The sequence below is a fragment of the Podarcis vaucheri genome, assembly GCF_965113315.1.
Source record: "Podarcis vaucheri genome assembly, chromosome: 7".
Lineage (NCBI taxonomy): Eukaryota > Metazoa > Chordata > Lepidosauria > Squamata > Lacertidae > Podarcis > Podarcis vaucheri.
The window spans coordinates 18,898,974-18,923,076 of NC_138765.1; the positions used below are offsets into that span (position 1 = coordinate 18,898,974).

The following is a 24,103-nucleotide window of genomic DNA, read 5'->3' on the forward strand; positions in this document are numbered from 1 at the left end:
AGTTCAATAATGCATACACTCCAACATTTATCTGGTGAAAATAGGGACATCCTTAATAATAATGATAACAACAACAGCAACAACAATACTGTGGAACCTCAATTTTTGGATGTCTCCATTGCCAAATGTTTCGGTTTTCAAACACCAAAAACCTGGAAGTAAATGCTTCCATTTTCGAACTTGCCTTGGAAGTCGAACGGCTTCCACTGCGTATATCAGTTGTTTTTCACAATTCTATCTATTGAATTGGCAGACCGCACCTCAGTTTTCGAACGCTTTGGAAATCAGTCTTCTGGAATGGATTATGTTCAAAAACGGAGGTACCACTGTACTTTTATTATTTATCGCTCATCTACAGTGGTACCTCTGGTTACATACCTAATTCATTCCAGAGGTCTGTTCTTAACCTGAAACTGTTCTTAACCCGAGGTACCACTTTAGCTAATGGGGCCTCCTGCTGCCACTGCACTGCCGGAGCACAATTTCTTTTCTCATCCTGAAGCAAAGTTCTTAACCCGAGGTACTATTTCTGGGTTAGTGGAGTCTGTAAACTGAAGCGTATATAACCTGAAGCGTATGTAACCCGAGGTACCACTGTATCTGACTGGTTGTTTATTGATGACACATGATATGTTTGCCCAGCGCTTGCATATTGCTGGAGGTTCTATGACATCACCAGTTTACAGAGCATTGATCCTGATACGTCCGGGCAACAGTCACATGGCATTGCCAGCTAAAGGTTGTCATCCTGCACTTTCCAGTTTCAATTACCCATCACTTTTCCATGGGACTTTTGTGCTGTTTGTATGCACCATATCTGGTCATTATCCCACGTTTTCTAACACAACGATTCCTTCACTTTTCTGATCACAAAAAGGTGAAGGAATCTTTGCAATGGAAAATATGGGATAACAACCAAATATGATGCACACAGACAGCCCATCTGCAAGTGCCCAGTGACTGGAATGTTGACATTCCTTCATCTGACTCCCAGGGGCATCTAATAGTGGCAGCCTGCTTTGTGACTTTGTAAATAATAATAATAATAATAATAATAATAATAATAATACAGTGGTACCTTGGTTCTCAAAATTAATCTGTTCTGGAAATCCATTCCAAAACCAAAGCATTCTAAAACCAAGGTGTGCTTTCCCATAGAAAGTAATGCAAAATGGATTAATCCGTTCCAGACTTTTAAAAACAACCCCTAAAACAGCAATTTAACACGAACTTTATGATCTAATGAGACCATTAATCCATAAAATGAAAGCAATAATCAATGTACTATAGTATAAAATAAATAAGACAGTCTTGTAGATGATAAAAATTAAAATTACTTTTTTTTGGTTACCTGCACTGATGACAGTCATTGTTTGGATTAATTAATCAATTAATCAATCAGTAGCTGAACTGGGTTCCACAGAGTCATAAAAACAAATTAACTGAAAAAGCCTCAAAAACAAAAACACAAAATAAATAGCAAAAACAAAAGCGCCAAACTTAATCCATTCCGGAAGTCAGTTTGACTTCCAAAATGATCGAAAACCAAGGCACAGCTTCTGATTGGTGAAGGTGCCCCAGGAACAATAGCCGACAGCCACATCGGATATTCAACTTCCAAAAAACATTTGAAAACCAGAACCAAGGTGTTTGAGTACCAAGGCGTTTGAGAACCAAGGTACCACTGTAATGATAATGATAATGATAATGATAATGATAATAATAATACTTCTGTAATTTATCCCTCATCTAACGGACTGGGTTGCCAATGAGGCTTTTATTGGGTTATTGTAATTGAAAACTAATAAAAATTATTATACGAAAATGGGATCACGTGTGACTTTTCCAGAGAGCACAATGAGCACAAATCATCATAAATGTATGGGGGGAGGGGAGGAGGATGTCTGGAGGGGCCCTGAAAAATATACTCTCCTCATTGTCTTCTGACATACGAACCGGACAAGTTATTTGTGTGTTGTGTATCAAATGCACTTATGGGTGATTTAAATCTTTCAAATAAATGAGTCAATACTTCAATGTGGCAGCACCTAGGCTTTGGCACTCCATGCCTGATAGAATCATAAAATACTAGAGTTCGAAGGGACCCTGAGGGTCATCTAGTCCAACCCCCTGCAACACAGGAATCTTGACTAAAGCATTCAGGACAGATGGCCATCTGACTTCTGCTTAAAGACCTCCAAGGATAGAGAGTCTACAACCTCTCCGGGGAAGTCTATTCCACTGTCCAAAAGCTCTTACTTAGGGCTGGCAACCTCTGATATTAGATGCCCACTAAAACCTTTGTTGTTGTTGTTGCAGCAAGTCTATCCAGACTCATAATTATAAGTTACACATCTTCGTTTTTAACTTTTTGCTCACACCATCTGTGTAATGTTGATAACTATGTTATATTACTTTCTCCACACTCCTTAGATATCATCATCATCATCATCATCATCATTAAGTGCTTTATATTTTTCTATGTAGAAATAAAATCATTAAAACAGGCTGAGAGTGGCATAGTTCCCAAATTATTCGAAAGCAGACCCATTCTTTCTGAACTCACTTTTCCTGCTTGTTCTTTCAGTTTCTTGGGCTCCTTTCCAGCAGAGGGACAAAGAGCTTTTGGAAGGAGACGCAAGATGAGTTATCTCCTTGGAGCCTTCATTTTCAGACTGCTTTCAACCTGCCTGCAATGGGAAGGTAAAGAGAAGACTGAAAGGGCAGAGCTATGGGGACAACGCAGGGGGCTCATCCATGCTTCCTCTAGTCCCACTTCTTCTTGCCAGGAAAAACTGCTCTTTAGCGCTCAATTGGAGCATATGGCAATTTGAGTTTTATCTGGATTGATGTTTGCTCCCATTTAGCACTAAAGAGTGGAGAAGGAGCAGGGCAAGTGGAAATGTGGATGAACCCAGAGTCTACACCCTGAAATATCCAGTCTTTTCCAGTAATGGGGGACAGGGAGGAGTGGGTGTTCTGGAATAGGCTGATGGAGTTTCTTATTGTCTCCTCCACACAGGTGCTCAATGCCTTCCAGGGTACAACCTGACGGTCCCTCCTGAAGTGAGAGTACAGGAGGGGTTCTGTGTCATCATCCCCTGCAAATTCACTTACCCAGCATCAACTGACACCAGTGGTGTTGAATTGCATGGATATTGGTATACCGTAGGCAGCAGCGCTTCCGATTATGCAGTGGCCACCAATGATAGGAGGAAATATATAGAACACTTCGCTCGCACTCGCTTCCTTCTGTCAGGGGACTTGGAACAAGGAGACTGTTCCCTCACCATCAACGATACCCGCAAAAGCTCCGATGAAAGAGGATACTATTTCAGAATACAGAAAGGCACAATAAGATTTAGCTACTCAGATTTTCCTACATTAGTGAAAGTGGCAGGTGAGTGGCTGGAAGGATGCCCGGCTCTCTGCTGTCTGTCTGCCCCTGAGCCTTTGGGTGAAGGAACCTGTCTCAGCACTCTTGCCCTCACCGCCAACACGGCCAGAGCGACCTCACCCTGCCTCGGAGCCAAGCAGGGCCGCACTGTGGTGCCTGCCCATTCACGCAGGGGGAGCCCGGCCAGACAAACTGGCATTTGTCAGGTGCAAAGGCGTCTGGAAGCATTGGTATCACCTACGCTGGGAGAGAAGCACCAGGAAATTAAAACCTTCTGTGTATGAACCAACACATCTACCTGTGCTTAAAACCCCCCAATTAATCTAACCCATTAAGATAGCTTGGGAAAACACTTGGCTTTGCAAGAATTTTCTGTATTTCTTCCAGAGTACTGGAAAAAGCCCTTGAGATTCTGAGCATTGTTTGCTCTTATACAGTTGTACCTTGGTTCTGGAATGCCTTGTGACTCGGACGTTTTGGCTCCCAAATGCCACAAACCTGGAAGTGAGTGTTCTGGTTTGCAAACGTTCTTTGGAACCTGAACGTCCGATGCAGCTTCTGAACGTTTTGGAAGTCGAACAGACTTCCGGAACGGATTCTGTTCGACTTCTGAGGTACCACTGTATTCTAATGGATAATGGAATATTGCTTTATTTGATATAAGTTAGAGTTGCCATACGTCCAGGATTTGGTCATCGGCAACAGTGCCCAGGTGGAAATCACTGGAACATCTGGGAAAATCTGGATGTATGGCAAGCTGTGTCCGAAGTGTATATTTTGTTGAATTTTCTTAAAAATAGCTCAACAACTTTGACAAAGTTTCACTTCCTGAAATATGGCAACCCTAATAAAAGTTGTTAGTTTTAAAGTTATGTTCTTATTATGACTTTTCCCCATTGGATCAGATTATTATGTGTGTGATCTTTGCGGTCTACTTTGTTGTTTCTTCAGCTTTTAAACTGCCTTGTGTATAGTAATATAGAAAGTATATGAATTAAAAATGAAAATGAAATGGAACAGAGAGCTCACACCCACTTCTGTCTTTCCCATGCCTGGAAAGCATGTATCTGAGTGGTTTTCTGCTTGTTCCATATTTTCTAGGAGGGCTCTGAGTGGCTTTGCCTTGACCCCACCACTCCGCCCCAGAAAGCATGCTCTTCTGCATTAAATCAGAACAAAGGGCAATCTGGGGGCAGCCTGCTTGCCATTTGTTCTGAATCAGTGCTAAATAGTGGGTTTTCCTGGGAGAAAGTGGTGGGGAAAACGCAAGTGTGGATGAGCTCAAATGCTCACTGAAAAAAGACTGACTCTCCATGTTGGTGCATCCCTCAGCCCATTCTTCTGCCCATGGAATTAGCAAAGCTCCTTTCCCCACTCATCACTTATCAGCCCCCATTTCCATGCCCCTTTTCTTGCTCAAAATACTCTGCATTGCCATAAAGGTGCTCTGAATTCCAGAGCTGTGCCGATAAGGATGCATGTCAAGTCTCCGACAGAACTAATATAGCAAAGGATCATGGCTTTAAAGAGCAACAACAAATTATCAGAAACCCATTATCTCTTTTTCTGAAGTGACGCCAATGGCCATCACAAATATAAGGCTGGTTGAGGTCGCTATATACTTATGCATCTTTCTCTCCATAAATTCAGAGAAACCTGAAATACAGATACCAAGAAAGCTTCGGGCAGGACATCCAGTGAATATCAGTTGTACAACCCCAGGAAGTTGTTCTTCGGAGGTGGACCTCACCTGGGGAGGCGTTTCTGTAGTCAACACATCGAGGACCACAAGCGAGCTGACAAATGAAATCAAGGTTTACGGTACCTTCATACCCTCAATTGCAGACCATGGCCAGAATCTCATCTGCAATGCCAGCTACAACCAAGGGACCCAACCTGTGCAAACAGAGGAGAGGATCCAGTTGGACGTCAGCTGTGAGTGACTCTGGGTGTTGTTGTTGTTGTTGCTGCTGCCGTTTTAAACACCAAACTTCTAATCTAGCTGAGCTGGAACTGAAACGACTTGGGGTAAAGACTTGTTAAGGAAACTCTAGCTCAATTTTGCCTAGAAGAGTTGTGAGTCATGACGCTCACTCTCTTGCCTCTGAGGGCAGGTCCGTTGTCTGGCTTTTGCCCCTGGGCATCCCTTTTGTGGGGGACCTCTTCCTCTTGTTATGTTTCAGGAAGAGTGAGGCCACCCAAGACAGCCCAATGCGCTTAACTATGAGTTAATTACAGCCACGAGCTAATTCAAGGCAAAACTATGAAGCAGGCAATCTGAGTCAAGGCTAGAGAAGCACAAAGCGTTAGCGTGTATCTCAGTTTGTCATTTGAGGCTACCTCCTCCTGTGTCCATTACTTGGTGGAACAGCAACTGGCTATTGCCTGGAAACAGTGCGGTCTCCATCGGATCAATGGGCTGCAAAAGTGGGGTAGAGCAACTTGAATTCAGTAGGGCGGGCATGGAGCATTCTGCAATAGAAAACTACTGACGCTGAAAAACGCAGGAAGACACAACATTGCCATCAGGACTGGCTTTACCACAGGTATGGGCAACCTGCAGCCCCCCAGATGTTGGTGGCATCTATCTCCCTTTATCCCCAACCAGGATGAGCAGTGGTGAGGAATGGTGGGAGATGGAGTCCATAAAAATCTGGAAGGCCACAGGATCCCCATGCCTCCTCTATAGTGCCTATGACACATTTTTTTGGGGGGGATTAGAAGTACCCCACTTTATATGGCAAGGCTCACCATAACCTCCAGCTGGAAGGAACAGAATGCTGGAGAAGGTCACTTTTTTGGTCTTCTAAACCAGCAATGCCATCCGCATTCAAAGTACTGGATAGGAAAATGGCCATGGATATTGGACATCTGTTGCAGAAAGGGGAGCCACCAGCCCACCCAGGTTGACTACAACTCCCATCAGCCCCAGCCAGCATGGCAGATGCTTAGGAATGATGGGAAGTGCAGTGTGACATCTGGAAGGCATCAGGTTCTCCATCTCTGCGCAATGACGATCAGAGGACAAAGTGGCAAAACCTTGACTGGGTGGGCAGATGAAGCTGGTTGGATGTGCTCCCCAAAACTACTTACAGAGAAAGATACCTGTGAATGCAATATCCTAGGATTAGAATCTCTCCCTGCCTTTGCTAAATCCCCACTTGACAGGGCCACTCCCTCACAGGGCTTGTGCTTGCCTTTTACAGACCCACCGGTGCTGTGGTTCAGTGGGATACTTGAGCGTCCTGGTGAAAGTAAGTCTTTTACGTATTTGTTAGCCATTATAGGTAAAGGTAAAGGTACCCCTGCCCGAACGGGCCAGTCTTGACAGACTCTGGGGTTTGTGCGCCCATCTCACATCTATAGGCCGGGGGCCAGCGCTGTCCGGAGACACTTCCGGGTCACGTGGCCAGCGTGACAACGCTGCTCTGGCGAGCCAGAGCCGCACACGGAACGCCGTTTACCTTCCCGCTGGTAAGCGGTACCTATTTATCTACTTGCCCCCGGGGGTGCTTTCGAACTGCTAGGTGGGCAGGCGCTGGGACCGAGCAGTGGGAGCGCACCCCGCCACGGGGATTCGAACCGCCGACCTTTCGATCGGCAAGCCCTAGGCGCTGAGGCTTTTACCCACAGCGCCACCTGCGTCCCGTTAGCCATTATACAGACCATGAAAATAAAGATGGCTGCCTAAGCCATGGTAGCCACAGTTCCTTGGAGCAAGCAGTACTAAATGTATGTGAGTCTATTTGTGTGCGGATTTTGCTTGCTTTTGAAAAGTGGGATCTGAATTTTTAAAAAATAATTCAACTCTCACTTCTGCCATGGATCCTATGTTAGTCGTTGGGCGCTGCAAACACCTAGCCTTTGTTTCCTGACTGCAAAATGGAGATTTAGAAGATTTGGCAGCCCAACCATTATTTGAAACATTGTCCTCCTCTGACAAGCAAGCTGCCATCTCTTCATTTTGTGTTGCATCTGGAGGTGGTTGGATAAGAACTGTTTTCTTTGACTGGGATGGGAGGGCGGCCAGACCAGAAGCTTGATAACCGCTGTGGCATCCCACTGTCCTGTTTGGAATCTTGCAGGTCGGAGAAATTTCACAGGTGCTTCCCATATCGAAGTCCAGGAAGGTGACTCCATCACGTTGTTCTGCGAGATAAAGAGCAACCCCTCAGCCAATGCAGCCTGGGTGATAAAATCACAAAAGACCACTGGTTGGCAATCCTCTGGAACCAATCTCCTGACAATTTCGAATGTGAAGCTGGCAGACAAACGGGGATACAAATGCCGCGCATCAAACACAGAGGGCGAGACTGATGCCACCTTCCAGCTCTATGTAGCATGTAAGGAAGACAAAACTGGGGTTCATGCAGTGGGGTGTTGCTGAGAGATAAAACCTTCCAAGGAGATGCAGACACTGTAGAGGATATTATTGGGAATGTTGGGGATGACTCTGGAACTCCTTGCTACAACGGGGCATTGTTGTGGCAAATATGGGGAATTAGCTAGGTATATTGCTGCAAAAGATATCAGGTTGCACCAGGAAACCTCTTCCTGCATGACTAATGTTATTGGGGTTTTTCTCACACAGACTTCATACAGGCCTTGGTTAGACACATACGGCTTGTCCACACTCCCGCTTGTCTCGTGCTTAGAATACATGGGTCTGAGTGGTTTTCCACTTGACCCATGCTTTGTAGGGACAGGTCTGAGTGCATACTCTCCCATGAAAATCAGTACGTGTGTCGTTTGATGCTGCGCTGCCACGCAAGTTAGCTGGTTCGCACAGGAGCATCTTTGGGTGCCATGCTCTTGCAGGAGCCAGATGACTCGCATGAGAGCACAACACCGCTACAAGTGCCCGCTGCAAGCACCAACTCACCCTCCTTCCGGAGCTTGGGGGCGGCACTAGAGGGGGTGGGAATGGGACAATCCAGGATCAAATCGGAAGCTGGGATGGCTTCTGTAATTGTGGGATGTCAAGGGTAAATTGCAACACTTGAAGGGCATGTGAGTGGTTTTCCCTTGGCCCTCTCCTTTCCAGGGAAACCCCATTCTTTAGTGCTAAATCGGAGCAAAGGTCAGTTCAGAGAAAACCCAAATTGCCGTTTGCTCCAATTGCGTGGTAAAGAGCGCTTCCCCCCAGGGGAAAGCAGAAGGACAAGAGTAAGTGTGGATTAGCCCAGAGGCTCTCTATTCCCACCACACAGAAAAATCACAGGGCTCACAGATCTGATTTTGCTTTCCTGATCACATTTTGGGAATTACTGGCCTAGCAGAGGGAATTTGCCTCTCTTGATCTCAAAGTGAAAAAGGAAAGAGTGATGTATCTGGGCCAGAAACCATATGGGGATGGGTCCAGGAAATGGATGGCTCAAGTTCATAAGTTTATTGTTCGAGTCAAAGGCCATGGCAAGCTTGTATTAAGCAATAGTATTGATAAAATAATACAGAACATCCATCCATAATATAAAGATCCATAATACAAAAAAGGCTTTTCGAAGTTCCTGAGCATTGAAAGGCAGTTTCCCTTGTGCATCTCTGACAACTCCAATTCTAATGTTATTTCTGCCTTTCAAAAATCCAGTTTGCCAACATCCATGACATAAGAGAGAGAAGTTACCAGAGACACTAACAAACTCAAATCCATCTTCACTGTTAGAGCGCATGCTTTGCATTCATAAAGTGGATCCCCAGGTTTTTCCTGAGAGCCATACCCACTGCTACAGTGTAGAGAGGATAGCCAACATGGTATACAGAGCCAAAAGACGATTGGGCTGTTGTTGGAACTACAGTGGTACCTCAGGTTACATACGCTTCAGGTTACAGACTCTGCTAACCCAGAAATAGTGCTTCAGGTTAAGAACTTTGCTTCAGGATGAGAACAGAAATTGTGCTCTGGCGGCGTGGCTGCAGCAGGAGGCCCCATTAGCTAAAGTGGTGCTTCAGGTTAAGAACAGTTTCAGGTTAAGAACAGACCTCCGGAATGAATTAAGTACTTAACCCGAGGTACCACTGTAATAGTCTGGCCTTCTTGGAGCAAGAGGAAACTAGAATAAGGGCTGGCACAAGATCCTGACACTGATCATTCTGTTTCATCCTTTTCCAGACAGCCCCAGGCCATGTGAACAGAATAATTCCCGATGCGGGAGAGATGGCAATGGATTCCAGTGCAACTGTTCCATCTGCTCCTATCCTGCATCTAGAATTCAGTGGCAAGTGAATGGGAAGAACTTGGAGGGGAACTCCTCAGATGAGACCATGAAGGTCACTTACTGGAATAAGACGGAAGAAGCCACCAGCACTCTGTACTTGACAGGGGACTTGGATGGAGAGCAGCATATTGTCTGCCTTGGAACCAACCCCAGCGGACAGATTCCCTTGAAGTTCTTTGTGGCTAGTTCAGGTAAGTCTCTGGGATGCAGATCGGTCCAATAGAGTTACCTAGAGCCCTGCTTTAGGTAGCAGCCACACTTAGGGTTGCCATATTTCAAAAAGTAAAAACCAGGACACCCCGAAAGACTTTGAAATCCTTGTCGTATGGCAGCCCTAGGCACACTCACAAACTACATACAGGATTGCCAAGTGATGCTGCACTTAAACCCCAACTTTTGGAGGAAAAAGTGAAAACACCATATTTATTGAATACTTTTCAGATAGTCAAGACCGCTGCAGAATTCTGTAGTAATGTGTGAGTCTTAACAAACATTTGGGGCTTTTTTTCATCCAGAACTTACCGGAACTCAGTTCCGGCATTTCTCAGGACGGTAATAGATGGAGGACACAGAGCTGCTGCAGATGAACTGTTTATGTAGCATTCATCCTGATTTCCTTACAGAAAGTTAACACAGTGGTTCAGCTACACCCAGTTTTTATTGAGCATTTGCTTTTATTTGTTTATGGGGCACTGATAGGACAACAAGTCTTAGTCCTGATTTTCATGTGGGGCATCGACACGGCTTTCTGTTAAACGTTTATCCACCCCACTCTATTGGGTGCATTTCACTATCAATTTCCCAACTGCAAAAAGTAGCCCATTGTTTAAAAAGTGGGTTTGTTGCATTAGGGCACCAGAGCTCTTTAACATGTTTTAATTGTGCAAATCTACATTTCCAGTATGTGCTCAGATCCCTGTCCCAAAACAGTAGGTCTGGTTGCCCCTGCAATCCTTCCATAGAACGACAGAGTGATTGAACTAAGGTTAGCTTTTGGTTGCCTCCCCCACCCCAAAGAAGCCAGCCAGAGCATGAAGACAGGATCCAACTGTGTCTTAAAGACAGGGTGATAGTACCTTATTTCAATTCTGAGCGGCAAAGAGAGGCCTCATGCTTTGGGATTGCTTGGCAGCTATGATGACTGGCCTGGAAGCTTACCTTTTCCCCACCTCTGTCTCAGTGGGCTGGGAAATGCACTCTGCACATGTTCAGAGGCACCCATTTCTTTACTCACACCCTGTGGCCTTGAAAGCAGCTCCTAGGGGCTGATCCCTGGCTGAAATGAAAACCCAGCTTGTCACGTGCTTCAAAATGAGGCTTTTACGATCCAATCTCCTAAAGAGCTTTCGGCGTCTGGCCTGCAGGCAAGCCCAAGTGTGGTTTTTATTAAGTGTATCTGTGTTAATAACTTTAATTTTAGAGATAAATGATTGCCATTAGAATAATTTAGTACTGAAGTATTAAAAGTTTATTATTTTCTTCTAATAGCCGGGGGGGAGGGGGAGAGATTATCGCCAGTACTTCCATGTATTTATTTTTTAATTGAAGAGATAATGCCTTCGATCTTTTAAAATCATCACAATGATTTTAAGTGCTATTTTAATGGGGGATAATGCTGGCAATTACCGCTCATTTAATGCTAGACGGATCACTGGAAGATGGAGATGCATGGGGTGGATGCTGCTTTAGGAGAGCTGTCGCAATGGAGTGGCGGCCAAAATTGCGATCTGATGCTTATTTGGGTTTCCTGCATAGCAGGGGGTTGGACTAGATGACCGTTGGGGTCCCTTCCCACGCTACAATTCTATGACACCCGCTTCCTTCGTATGAACTCAATGGCACCTGCTTCTGAGTAGGCATGTGTAGAATTTCACTGGAAGAGGCGTGAGCCCCAAAGTTGGGGTGGGCACAGATGCATTAACCAAGAATGAAGAAGCGCATCTCTGCAAAAGAGGGCATATTTGCATAAAATGCATATATGTAAATTTCCATGCCTATCTGCAAATTTAGAGGGGATCTGTGATTTAAATAAAATACAATACATCTCACCATAGTTGGGAAGATGGATCCAGTGACTTGCGCATCAGTCCAGTCTGTTGCTTCATGGGCAACTTCAAGGCAATACAATTTCAGGGCAATAAGGACTCCACTCTCTATCTGTGTAGGGTTTACTCCTCATACAGATGCAGTTGAAACTTTTCCCTGTTTAGGGAAGTTTTTAATGTTTGATGTTTTATCGTGTTTTTACTATTCTGTTGAGAGCCACCCAGAGTGGCTGGGGAAACCCAGCCAGATGGGCGGTGAATAAAGAATCACCTCATCTGTCTCCTGCGAAATCTCTATGTGGGACAAGAAGCTACAGTTAGAACTGGATATGGAACAACTGATTGGTTCCAAATTGGGAAAGGAGTACGGCAAGGCTGTATATTGTCTCCCTGCTTATTTAACTTATATGCAGAATTCATCATGCGAAAGGCTGGGCTGGATGAATCCCAAGCCGGAATTAAGATTGCCGGAAGAAATATCAACAACCTCAGATATGCAGATGACACAACCTTGATGGCAGAAAGTGAAGAGGAATTAAAGAACCTTTTAATGAGGGTGAAAGAGGAGAGCGCAAAATATGGTCTGAAGCTCAACATCAAAAAAACGAAGATCATGGCCACTGGGCCCATCACCTCCTGGCAAATAGATGGGGAAGAAATGGAGGCAGTGAGAGATTTTACTTTCTTGGGCTCCATGATCAGTGCAGATGGTGACAGCAGTCACGAAATTAAAAGACGCCTGCTCCTTGGGAGAAAGGCGATGGCAAACCTAGACAACATCTTAAAAAGCAGAGACATCACCTTGCCAACAAAGGTCCGTATAGTAAAAGCCATGGTTTTCCCAGTAGTGATGTATGGAAGTGAGAGCTGGACCATAAAGAAGGCTGATCGCCGAAGAATTGATGCTTTTGAATTATGGTGCTGGAGGAGACTCTTGAGAGTCCCATGGACTGCAAGAAGATCAAACCTCTCCATTCTGAAGGAAATCAGCCCTGAGTGCTCACTGGAAGGACAGATCGTGAAGCTGAGGCTCCAATACTTTGGCCACCTCATGAGAAGAGAGGACTCCCTGGAAAAGACCCTGATGTTGGGAAAGATGGAGGGCACAAGGAGAAGGGGACGACAGAGAATGAGATGGTTGGATGGTGTTCTTGAATCTACTAGCATGAGTTTGATCAAACTGCGGGAGGCAGTGGAGGACAGAAGTGCCTGGCGTGCTCTGGTCCATGGGGTCACGAAGAGTCGGACACGACTAAACGACTAAACAACAACAACAACAACTACAGGGACGCGGGTGGCACTGTGGGTTAAACCACAGAGCCTAAGATTTGCCAATCAGAAGGTCGGCAGTTCGAATCTCCACAACGGGGTGAGCTCCCATTGCTCGGTCCCTGCTCCTGCCAACCTAGCAGTTCGAAAGCACGTCAAGTAGATAAATAGGTACCGCTCTGGCGGGAAGGTAAACGGCGTTTCCGTGCGCTGCTCTGGTTCGCCAGAAGCGGCTTAGTCATGCTGGCCACATGACCCGGAAGCTGTACGCCGGCTCCCTTGGCCAGTAAAGCGAGATGAGCACCACAACCCCAGAGTCGGCCACGACTGGACCTAATAGACAGGGGTCCCTTTACCTTTACCTTTGCTACTACTACCACTACTACTTCGGAGAGAGTAAGCGGACATCTCCCTCCATGGTTTTTGAAGGCAACCAGCAACCTTAGGGGATTGCATGGCTCTGCTATCTACAAAGGGGAATTGGTTGGGGACTCCATTAGCCAGTGGAGGCTGTTTCATGGGGCATCTCTGGCATAGCCCCAACAAGCTCAACCTGCTCTCAGCTATTCCCTGCCTACCTGCTTCTTTATGGACACTCAAATGGTTCTGCCTGTCATTGGTTCTGGCAACCCCCACTGTTGGGTTCCGCGACTTGATGGGCACCAGCGGCTGCTGGCAGGGGCATCGCAAGGAGTGTGTGGGGGTGCGGTCCACCTCGGGTGTCATGCCTGGGTGTGTGTGACAAAATCCACCCAGGCAGATTGTTGTGGTGGCACTCACACCCCCGATGGGCGGATTTTCATGACTGGTGCAATTGTTGTTGTGAAAATATGCCTGACGATCAGACTGGCACCCTCCGGCGGGTAGCATCCACACCCTCCAGCAGACATCGCTCGCATCCCTGGTGGACAGTTTTATGTGATCACCCAGGGGTAGGCAACCTAAGACCCGGGGACCGGATGCCGCCCACTTGCCTTCTCAACCCAGCCAGTGGACGGTCAGGGAATCGGCATGTTTTTACATGAGTAGAATGTGTCCTTTCATTTAAAATGCATCTCTAGGTTATTTGTGGGGTATAGGAATTCGTTCACCCCCCCAAAAAAAAATATAGTCTGGCCCACCACATGGTCCGAGGGATGGTGGACTGGCCCATGGCTGAAAAAAGGTTGCTGACCCCTGCGATCGCCTATGGGTGGTTGGATTTTTGTGGGTGGTGCTGACACAGATGCATCGGTTGGATTTGCACAATCTACGGGTGTATCTGTTTCACGACCAACCCTCCCTAAAAAAAGGTCAACAACTTTAGGGTACCATCCCTAAAAAAAGCTCACCGGGTAAATTTTTGCACTGGGTATCATCTGACCTTGCTACGCCTCTGGCTGCTGGTTACCTGTTAGGATATCTCCGTTCCACCTTAAAAGGGAGCAGGATGTTTGTGTCACAGCCTGCATATTTCCTGTTCACGGGATGTTTATGTTTGCTATTGCTTTCGTTTTCTCTTTCTGTCGAAGACACTGACGGAGACAGTCAGGTCTTTCTTTGTTCTGATCAACGCTGAATAAAAACTTGTAAATAATGCTCTCCTGAGTGCGACTTCTGGCTGTGCATTATCTGCTGATAAGAGTGTGCACGAGCCCTGGAATGTGGCAAGGTATTTTCAGGAAACTCGTGTCGCTAATCGCTCATACTGCGTGACTACGGGAGATCGATGGGTCGTCCGGCAGCCGGCTTGGGGGCCATGATGGACTTTATCTCCCTGGCAGTATCCCAACACTTCCTTCCTCATTAGCATTTCCTGCCATGGCTGCAACAATCCTTTTCAATACCAGTTGCTGGAAGCCACAGGAGTCGAGAGTGCTTTTGTGCCCAGGTCCTCCTTTCCAGATTCCCAGAGGTATCTGGGTGGCCAATGTGAGAACAGGATCCTGACTGGGCAATTGTCCTGACCCAGCAATACTCTTTTGATGTGCTTAGCATTTTCTGCCTGGGGCACTGGCCTCATTCTGCCTATCGATAGCCCTGGGTTCTCTTAGCTCTTTGGGACAAACAGAATGGAGTCACTTCAAACATTGGGGGGAGATGTGGTGTGGGTGGGAATGGAGAAGCTGGTTCTCTGTGGCTTCACCAGACTTGTTCTCCTCTGAACCAACAGGAGACTCTCTGAAAAGGAACCTAATCAGCGGTGTAATGGGTGCCCTCGTCATGTTGGCTGTTGTCATGCTGATCGTTATCATCGTCGTTCTGATTTCCAGAAGGTAAGTAACAGTTAGCACCTGTCTGTTTCCGTAGTACTTGAGGAGAGCGGGAGTCTCTTTTGTGCTGGATGTTGATGGAGAGGAAGGCTTCACCTGGAGTGAATTTTTGGTTCGGTATTATGTTCTGCAGGAGAGAGGGCCCAATGCTGTCGTTGGCAGTACATTGAAACGTCATCACCAGTGTTGTGGCTGAGCAGACTCCAAGCCAATCACCGCCTTGCACCTTCATGGAAGGTGGATGGCGGTGGTGCTTTTTGGCTTGGAAAAAAATGCGTGCTGTGCTGGCCTACTCTGCAGAGCTTTCCAGACACTCATCTTTCCTCCGGGGGACTGATCAGGCATGACACAGCCGCTTGGTGTCACCCTAGCAAGTGCCGCTGTTGCTGGCAAATGGCTATTGTCCAGCAATCAGTCCGCTGATTTGAAGCCTGGGAATTGTCAGGTTTTTGCAGCGATCCTGGCCATTGGGGTGCACAGGTGGGGAGGGGAGTGAGCTCTTAGCCCAGGTGGTCAAGAAGCACGTAAAATAGCCCAGATTAGGCAGGTATCTGGTCCCAGAGCCAGCGGCTGCTCTATTCCCCATCCCTGGATTAGGGTGTGTGCATGGAATACATTCTGTTATTACAGTTTTTTTATTATTTCCTTGGCTTTTCATTAGTTGGGTTTGCTAGCCTTTGTTAGGAATTTGGGCATATTTAAAGACGGGGCAAAATGTTAGTCAATAAAAGCAATACGCGTAATATATAAATGTGCTTTTTTTGTACTGGTATGTGGCCTCTGCAGAGCTGCCCATAAGGGAGCATGAAATAATAATAATAATAATAATAATAATAATAATAATAATATTAATAATAATAATACTAATACTAATACTAATAATACCCCACCCATCTGGCTGGGTTTAAATATGAGGTTCCCAACCCCTCGTGCAAAGAGTTTGCGCTATACTGAAGCATATGAGAAGCATAGCATTTGGGAACATACGGGAACCTGGGGCTACCTTTGAAGGTGACCCAGAAACTGCAATTAAACCAGAATGCGGCAGCTAGACTGGTGACTGGGAGTGGCCGCCGGGACCACATAACAGAGTGGCTGGGGAAACTCAGCCAGATGGGTGGGGTATAAATAATAAATTATTATTACTATTATTATTAACCTCCATAAGATATTGGATACCCCTTCCCATCACCCCTGACCACTGGGCATGAGAGAAACATTGGGAGGGCCACAGACACCCCTTCCCTGTGAATGGGGTCCCCCCCCATAAAATTAGACATGGTGGGGAGAAAGTTGGTTGGCTTTCTCTCTCTTTCTCCTCCTTCTTGCTTAGATGGTTTTAAAAGAGGATGAGAGAAGTTCAGGACTTTGCCAAAAAAGCTCAACAATTTCTGTGTCCAGATTTTCACTTTTTGAAATATGGCAACCCTAACCAAAGGAAGGGCTAACACGAACGGTAACTGATTGAAGAAGCAGGAGGAAGGAAGTAAAGCCTGATGGAGAAAACACAATCTGCAGGTTGTTATTTAAGAAGGAATCACCGAGGGAAGACTAGGGGCTCATCCACACCTCTGTTTGCCCTGCTGCATTCCCCTGGAGAAAACCCGTGGCTTAGCGCTGAACAGGAACAAATGGCAATCAGGTTTTCTGCAGATTGCTGTTTGTTCCAATTCAGCACTAAAGAACAGGTTTTCTGGGGGAAGGTGTCAGGGCAAAGGCAAAACCTCCTGGAGCTATGCCATGATTTTTGGCACAAGACAACTGGAAGTGTGGATGAGCTCTTCATTACCTTTCTGCCTACTGCCCCTCACTGGTTCAGGCAATTTATTGCAAGCGTTGTTGCCTTAATCGCAACACTTTGGACTCATGCACACTTCTGCTCATCCCATGCCTAGATAGCGCGGGTCAGAGCAGTTTTCCCCTTGCCCCACTTCTTTCCCAGGGAAAACCCACTCTCTAGTGCTCAATCGAAGCAAACATCAATCCGGAGAAAACCCCAAATGATGTTTGCTCTGATTGGGAACAGGCTTCTCCAGGAGAAAGCAGCGGGGCAAGAGGAAGGGTGGATCAGCCCTCAATGAAAGCCCTGAGGCGGCTTTCTGAGCATTCGAGCCAACCCAAATGCCAACTCCAGCCAGCCGCTCTGCCTCCCCTAGGGACTCAAATAAAATAAACCACCTTGGGGAAAGCAGCCAGCAGGCGGTTGGAGGTGCAAAGGCATGACGTGAGGCTGAGAGGCCTGCTCTAGGTGTGCTGTTTTTACCGACTTCCACCATGTCAAGCAGGTGTGCTCCCAAGATTAAGTGCATCCCTGCTTCAAAAAATTTTGGGGGGTCAGCAGACTGAGGGGTTGCACAATACCAAAGCAGCCTAAAGAGGTACAAAAATGCACATTCAGATGTTACCTATACTGTTTTTATTGACCCGTTTCAACTTTTTAGCCTATCAACAATGCATCTTTAAGATTAGTTGCACAAGCATCCTTTGTATTTCCTATGGAAGCCGACCTCTTCCTCTTTTGTCTATCCGCCGTTTGCGACATCTCAGTCTCGCTAATATATTCCTCCCTCCCTCTGCCTTTTTCTCCTTTAATTCAAGTATGAAGAAACTGTTATGAATCCCTCCACATATAGGCTTTATTAGTTTCTCATACAGTTAGTTTATTCTTCTCGGGAGTATTATTAAGTCTGAAAAATCCCCTTAGTTCATCAGTACGCACCCTCGTTGTCTGACAGTAACAAATTATTTAATTTCCTCGAGCAAAGTTGCTCTTATTTATAATTGATCAAGTTAAATGTGTTGCAGTCGGTTTATATACAGAGGCATCTATTGGGAAGCTGGCAAAAGCTATTTCTTATGTGGGGAAGAAATCAGATGTATGAAATCTGCCTTACTGCTCAACCTGGTTTATGCAATCATATCCTGACTTAGAACTCTTCTGCTCTTGGAGACAAGAATGTCTCTGAATACTAGTTGCTGGCTATCACAAGGGAGGGGAGGGTGGTTGTGCTCAAGTCTTGCTTGCAGGCTTCCCAAAAGCATTAGGCTGGCCATTGTGAGAACAGGATTCTGGACTAGCTGGGTCTTTGGTCTGATCCAGCAGAGTTCTTCTTTATCTCTTTGTGTTCTGCACAAGCCGAGGGAGAATGCAAGAAGCATGAACTACAGCTTTCTGTTAAGTCCAAACTGGGGGAACTGAAACAAGATTGGTTTCATAAGTCAGCTTTTCACCCATGGCTACATACCCTGGTTGTATGGAAGCCATTAACCATGGTTTCCTGGTGCAGAAGTCACGGGAACCATGGTTAGCTGATCACCTCCTCTCCTGTTCTGCTTCCACTGCAGACCACAGGAGTGGGATTGTGCTCTTGTGCTTGGATCCTGCTTGTGGACTTTCCATAGGCATCCAGTCAGCCACTGTAAGAACAAGATGCTGGGGTGATGGGCCTGATCCTGCAGAGCTCTTCTTATGTTCTGTAAGGGAGGGCAGCAAAATGAGGGCAAAGGGACTGCATGCAACTCATTGCATTTCTTGGCTTATTGAGTCAGGATTTGATTGTCCAAACTTTGCCACTGACCTATTTAGCCTCGTATTATATTCTGACAAGAAGGGCGAGTGGTGCTGTGGCCTAAACCACTGAGACTCTTGGGCAGCCATAGGCAAACTCGACCCTCCAGATGTTTTGGGGCTACAACTCCCATCATCCCTGACTACTGGTCCTGTTAGCTAGGGATGATGGGAGGGCCGAGTTTGCCTATGTCTGCTCACCACAGACATAGGCACCACAATGCAAGAAGGACACTGACAAACTGGAACGTGTCCAGAGGAGGGCAACCAAAATGGTCAAAGGCCTGGAAACGATGCCTTATGAGGAACGGCTAAGGGAGCTGGGCATGTTTAGCCTGGAGAAGAGGAGGTTAAGGGGTGATATGATAGCCATGTTCAAATATATAAAAGGATGTCACATAGAGGAGGGAGAAAGGTTGTTTTCTGCTGCTCCAGAGAAGCGGACACGGAGCAATGGATCCAAACTACAAGAAAGAAGATTCCACCTAAACATTAGGAAGAACTTCCTGACAGTAAGAGCTGTTCGACAGTGGAATCTGCTGCCAAGGAGTGTGGTGGAGGCTCCTACTTTGGAGGTCTTTAAGCAGAGGCTTGACAACCATATGTCAGGAGTGCTCTGATGGTGTTTCCTGCTTGGCAGGGGGTTGGACTCGATGGCCCTTGTGGTCTCTTCCAACTCTATGATTCTATGATTCTATGATTCTATGCTCTTGGTCATGCCGATCAGAAGGTCGGTGGTTTGAATCCCCGTGACAGGATGAGCTCCTGTTGCTCTGTCCCAGCTCCTGTCAACCTAGCAGTTCAAAAGCACGCCAGTGCAAGTAGATAAATAGGTGCCGCTGCGGTGGGAAGTTAAACGGCATTTCAGTGCGCTCTGGCACTGGTCACGGTGTTCCATTTTTTTTAAAAAAAAAGCTGGAGGGCCTAGGGCAGCTTTCCTCAACTGGATGCCCTCTTTATGTTGTTCGCTTTCAGCCCCCATCATCCCTGACCCTTGAACAAGCTGGCTGGAGGATGAGGGACTTGTTGGAGAGGAGTTACAGCTCAGTAGTGAAGGTTCAGTCTCTGGCATCTCCAGGTTGGGAAACTCCCAGTCTGGAACCCTGAATAGCTGCTGCCGGTCAGTGTAGGTGATACTGACTGACCAATGTTTCTCACTTAGTCGAAAGCAGCTTCTGATGGGCACCAGCTTCTGTAGGGCACAAGGTTGAAGAAGGCTAAGCTAGAGACTGAACCAGGGACCTTCTGCATCTGCTCTACTAGATGCATCCTCTAATTTTTGGAATCATAGGATTTTAGAATTGGAAGGGACCCCAAGTGTCATCTAGTCCAACCCCCTGCAAAGCAGGAATGCTTCATTTTTAAATAAATAATGTATTTTATTGATTTTTAAGAAGGCTTCCTTATGTACATTGGAGCAGCAAACCTAATGTCTATAAAGTTGGAGTCTTCTAGGCATCGCTTGCTTAAGAAACATTGTACACCTTTATTAAACACTTTAGAAGCATGAAGTGTTATAAACATTACTCTGACCCAATCTGCCAACATAAGTGACCCATAACACTCTTCATTTCTTGACCTATCAAAGTGTCTCCTTCTATGAAGTCTAATAAAATATCGACCTCGTTTTCCAAACCTCCCTCCCTCTTTCTCCCCTGTTTGTAATTTGGTGCGTGAGCCCACAGAAGCATTAGTTTCGCTCAGGAATAAATCCTCCATCATCAAGATTCTCCCTTCCTTGTCAATATATTGATAGACTGCAACATATTTTACATTGCAAAAATCCAAGTTGGCTTGTTTCCCCCGCATGCAGATTGTTTGACACAGTAGTAACTGGAGATGAAAATGTCTCCCTCGATTTTAATTTTGTAATGAATTCTGGTGCCTTCAGCCTAAATCAATATGCATTTCCTGAATTATTAACGTAGTCTTACTTTCCTTGCATACCTTTTGAGAGGGAGAGAAATTCTCCCTTACTTATCGTGTTATGTAACAACCCAGGAGAAGTCAGAAAGTAAATCAGGATCTTCTAGTAAATCTCTGGGTGATTTGCAGTAGATCACCAGGGTTTTCAGACTCCCAGTTATTTTAATTACTGTAACAATAAAAAGGCAGCCCTAGCCACCATCAAGTTGCAACTGCCTTCTAAATTAAACTGCTGGGATGAAGAAAGCCTGAGAGGAAAACCTGGAATGGATTCTTGTGTAGCAGGACTATAAGCTTGGTGCCGGTGCTGAAGACATGTTATTGGGATCTGCATGCGCTCGGAGGCACCCTGTTTGTTAATTCTATATTGCCCCATTGAAGCAACTACTTACACAAGGCTTCAGTTGCTGTGTCTTGTGGTCCTAGTAACACCTCTAGTATTAAACATTGTGGTTCTAGCAAAATAAATCAATCAAATCCCAAATAGAACTGAAATCTCCATGCCCCAATTAAATCTATTTAGTGTTTTTAGAATGCATTTAATCAGTGGTGCCTGGTGCCCAATGAAACCTGTAGGGGGGCAGGCAGGGAGCCCAACGAAAAGGCGGAGCCAGAGCCCCGGGTGGGAGGAGCCAACTAATTCTACTTTTGTCCTGATGAGTTCTACAAAGGCAGCACTAAGGAGGAGGAAGGGGGGGGTAAAGGAACCCCTGACCGTATGGCACAGTCGCAGACGACTCTGGGGTTGCAGCGCTCAACTTCCTTTACTGGCTGAGGGAGCTGGTGTAAAGCTGGTCATGTGGCCAGCATGACTAAGCCGCTTCTGGTGAACCAGAGCAGCGCACAGAAACGCCGTTTACCTTCCCGCCGGAGCAGTACCTATTTATCTACTTGCACTTTGATGTGCTTTTGAACTGCTAGGTTGGCAGGAGCAGGGACCAAACAACGGGAGCTCACCCCGTCACAGGGATTCGAACCGCTGACCTTCTGATCAGCAAGCCCTAGGCTCTGTGGTTTAGACCACAGCGCCACCCGCCTCCCTCAAGGAGGAGGAAGCTGGCTGCCAATGGACTGGTTTGTAAGTAAGAAGGCAGGTGGTGGTGGGGCCCTGGCTCAGATCAGACTGAGGCTGTGGGGCAGTGCCCCATTTGCCCTCGCAGAGCAGCCTCCTCTGCATGTGATCACACTTGTAACTAATGGAGACAAGAAAACTGCAACAAGGAGCAGGAGGGTGAATTATACAACAGGTGCAAAGAAGTTGTATCAAGGGCACAAGCATGGAGAAATACGGGGAGGCATAACAGAGTCCTGCTCCTCCATCTTCCGGCGGTGTACAGAGGTGCAGGCAAGTCCCCAAGCTGTCTCTCCTTTTCTCCCTACTGGACCAAAGGACTAAGGACTATGACAGTGCGTGTCCTAGGGTCAAAATAGACTTCTGTCATGTTTGCATTCAGGCAATGCGCCTGGGGTAAGAGAGTAGATCTGTCCCCATAGAAGAAAGTAGAAGAAAATAATATACTACATGACTGCAAATGATTTTCCTCTATCAGTGGGAGGATTACTAGTGCAGCATTTGCTGTTCTGTCTTGTTTGTCTTATTTATCTGAACACAGAGCATACCCATGAATAATCTTTCAAACAATTCCAGGAAATCACTGCAAAGTTTTCAATTAACCCCCCCCCCAATAAAACCATTTCTATCGAAACAGAAGCTCAAAGTGTTATCCGTATACCTTGGTAGTCAAATGGCTTGGCTCCCGAACAAATCAGCTGCTGAACGCTGCAAACCCGGACGTGAGTGTTCCGGTGTGCGAATGTTTTTCGGAAGCTGAACGTCCAACATGGCTTCCACGGCTTCCGACTGAGTGCAGGAAGCTCCTGCAGCCAATCGGAAGCTGCGCCTTGGTTTTCGAACCGTTTGGGGAGTTGAACGGACTCCCTGAACGGATTACATTTGAGAACCAATGTACTACTGTACTTGTTTCCTTTGGTTACTTTATCTGTTAAGGATTTCCCCCACTTTCTCTCTTATCTCAAAGTCATCCCCAGTCAAAGAGATATGCAGATGCTTTGTATGTCTGCACCAGGGACTAGCCATTTGGGATTATTCCATTTTGTTTGCATAGCAGCATCTTTGGCATTGTGGTTCTGAAACCAAACCAGGGCACCTCATGTTTATAAGAATATACACTGTTAATTCTCAGAGCTGCTTAAAGCAGCGTTGCTCATTCACAAGGCTTCCCACTAAACTAGCCAATAATCTTTTCCAGGTCTTCTGCTAAATTTTCTCCATCCACTTCAGGTAAGCCTCATGACTTGAACATCTCTCTCACACACCCTGTTGTCTAATTCATCATTGTTCTCTTCTAACCACCTTTTAATCTTCTTGGTCACTTACAATCTCAACTACTTTTGTAGCCGAATCAAAACTTCCCAAATTTTGCTTCTGTATACATGTAACATCTCTCCTAATCTCCTCCAGCTCTTTGTTTATGATGTCAGGATTTTCTGTCTGCCTCTTTCTGGCTGCGATCCAGAACACACTTTCCACCTCTATGATTCTGTGATTGCTTTGAAATCTGAGTTCACTACTGAATAGCATGCATAGAACCAGATTGTGATGTACATAGCCTTGATTCCAGCATTGCCTTATCTCTCTCCCACAATTTGGGGCCAAGCCATCTCATTGGTATTTGTGTTTTCCTCACCCTGGCCTTTGCTGGCCTGTATAACTCTTACTTTTTTCCCTTCTTTTTTTATTTATTTTAGGGTTCCCCATCTCCTTTGGTATATGAGGATTAGCAGGCATGGTGTCAGAGTTTAGGGCTTGTGCAGCACTTAAAAGAGACATGAGATCATTTCCTTGGGGAGATGGTGGCTGCATTCACATGGCAGTCTCTTCTGCTCTCCCAACATTTCCCTGCTAATTTCTGCATTACGCTTGTGTGTATCACCTCTAGAAATATAGCAGAATATAGCAAAAGTCTAGAGCTTGTTTTTGTGTTTTTTGCTTCTGCAAAAAATATGTTTTTGCAAATAACTGAGAAATGAGCGCTAAACTTGTGCTATAGTCGGCTACATTTTGGGAGTGGCTTACACATCGTGTGGAAGCTCGAATATAATGCAAAAATTAATGGTTGGGGGGAAATTCTGGGAAAATAGAATGAACGGCTGTATGAATGCAGATGGTGAGTGTCTGGAACAGCTCCTGTAACAAGGGAAGAAATTGGAGTTTCTCATCTGTGTACACTAAGCATTGCAAGTTTTGACTTCCACCAGTGGTGGCTGGTGCCAGGTTTGTAAGTAAGAAGGCAGGCAAGTGGGGGCTGACTGGGATTGCCCTAAGAGACCAGCCTCCACCAACTTACACCACTGCAGCTTAAGCCGATGCTAAGATTCAGCACTCCTGTCCCTGTTGTGTGCATGTTCTG

The 24,103-nt window shown here is 46.0% G+C and overlaps 1 protein-coding gene across 5 annotated transcripts in view; it reads left to right on the top strand.

Annotated features, from left to right (window-relative positions):
• LOC309537122 (sialic acid-binding Ig-like lectin 13) overlaps positions 1–24,103 on the top strand; it is a 37,046-nt gene that overhangs the window by 9,571 nt on the left and 3,372 nt on the right. For 3 of the 5 annotated variants that reach the window (XM_082231652.1, XM_082231651.1, XM_082231653.1), the window contains 7 exons: positions 2,588–2,703; positions 3,023–3,400; positions 5,048–5,332; positions 6,604–6,651; positions 7,483–7,740; positions 9,507–9,803; positions 15,079–15,181. In XM_082231652.1, coding sequence (XP_082087778.1) covers positions 2,643–2,703; positions 3,023–3,400; positions 5,048–5,332; positions 6,604–6,651; positions 7,483–7,740; positions 9,507–9,803; positions 15,079–15,181 — 1,430 coding nt within the window. In that variant the 5' untranslated portion in view covers positions 2,588–2,642. Of the gene's footprint in view, positions 1–2,587; positions 2,704–3,022; positions 3,401–5,047; positions 5,333–6,603; positions 6,652–7,482; positions 7,741–9,506; positions 9,804–15,078; positions 15,182–22,942; positions 22,975–24,103 lie in introns of all 5 variants that reach the window. The other 2 variants (XR_014221803.1, XM_082231654.1) reach the window with 1 other exon arrangement.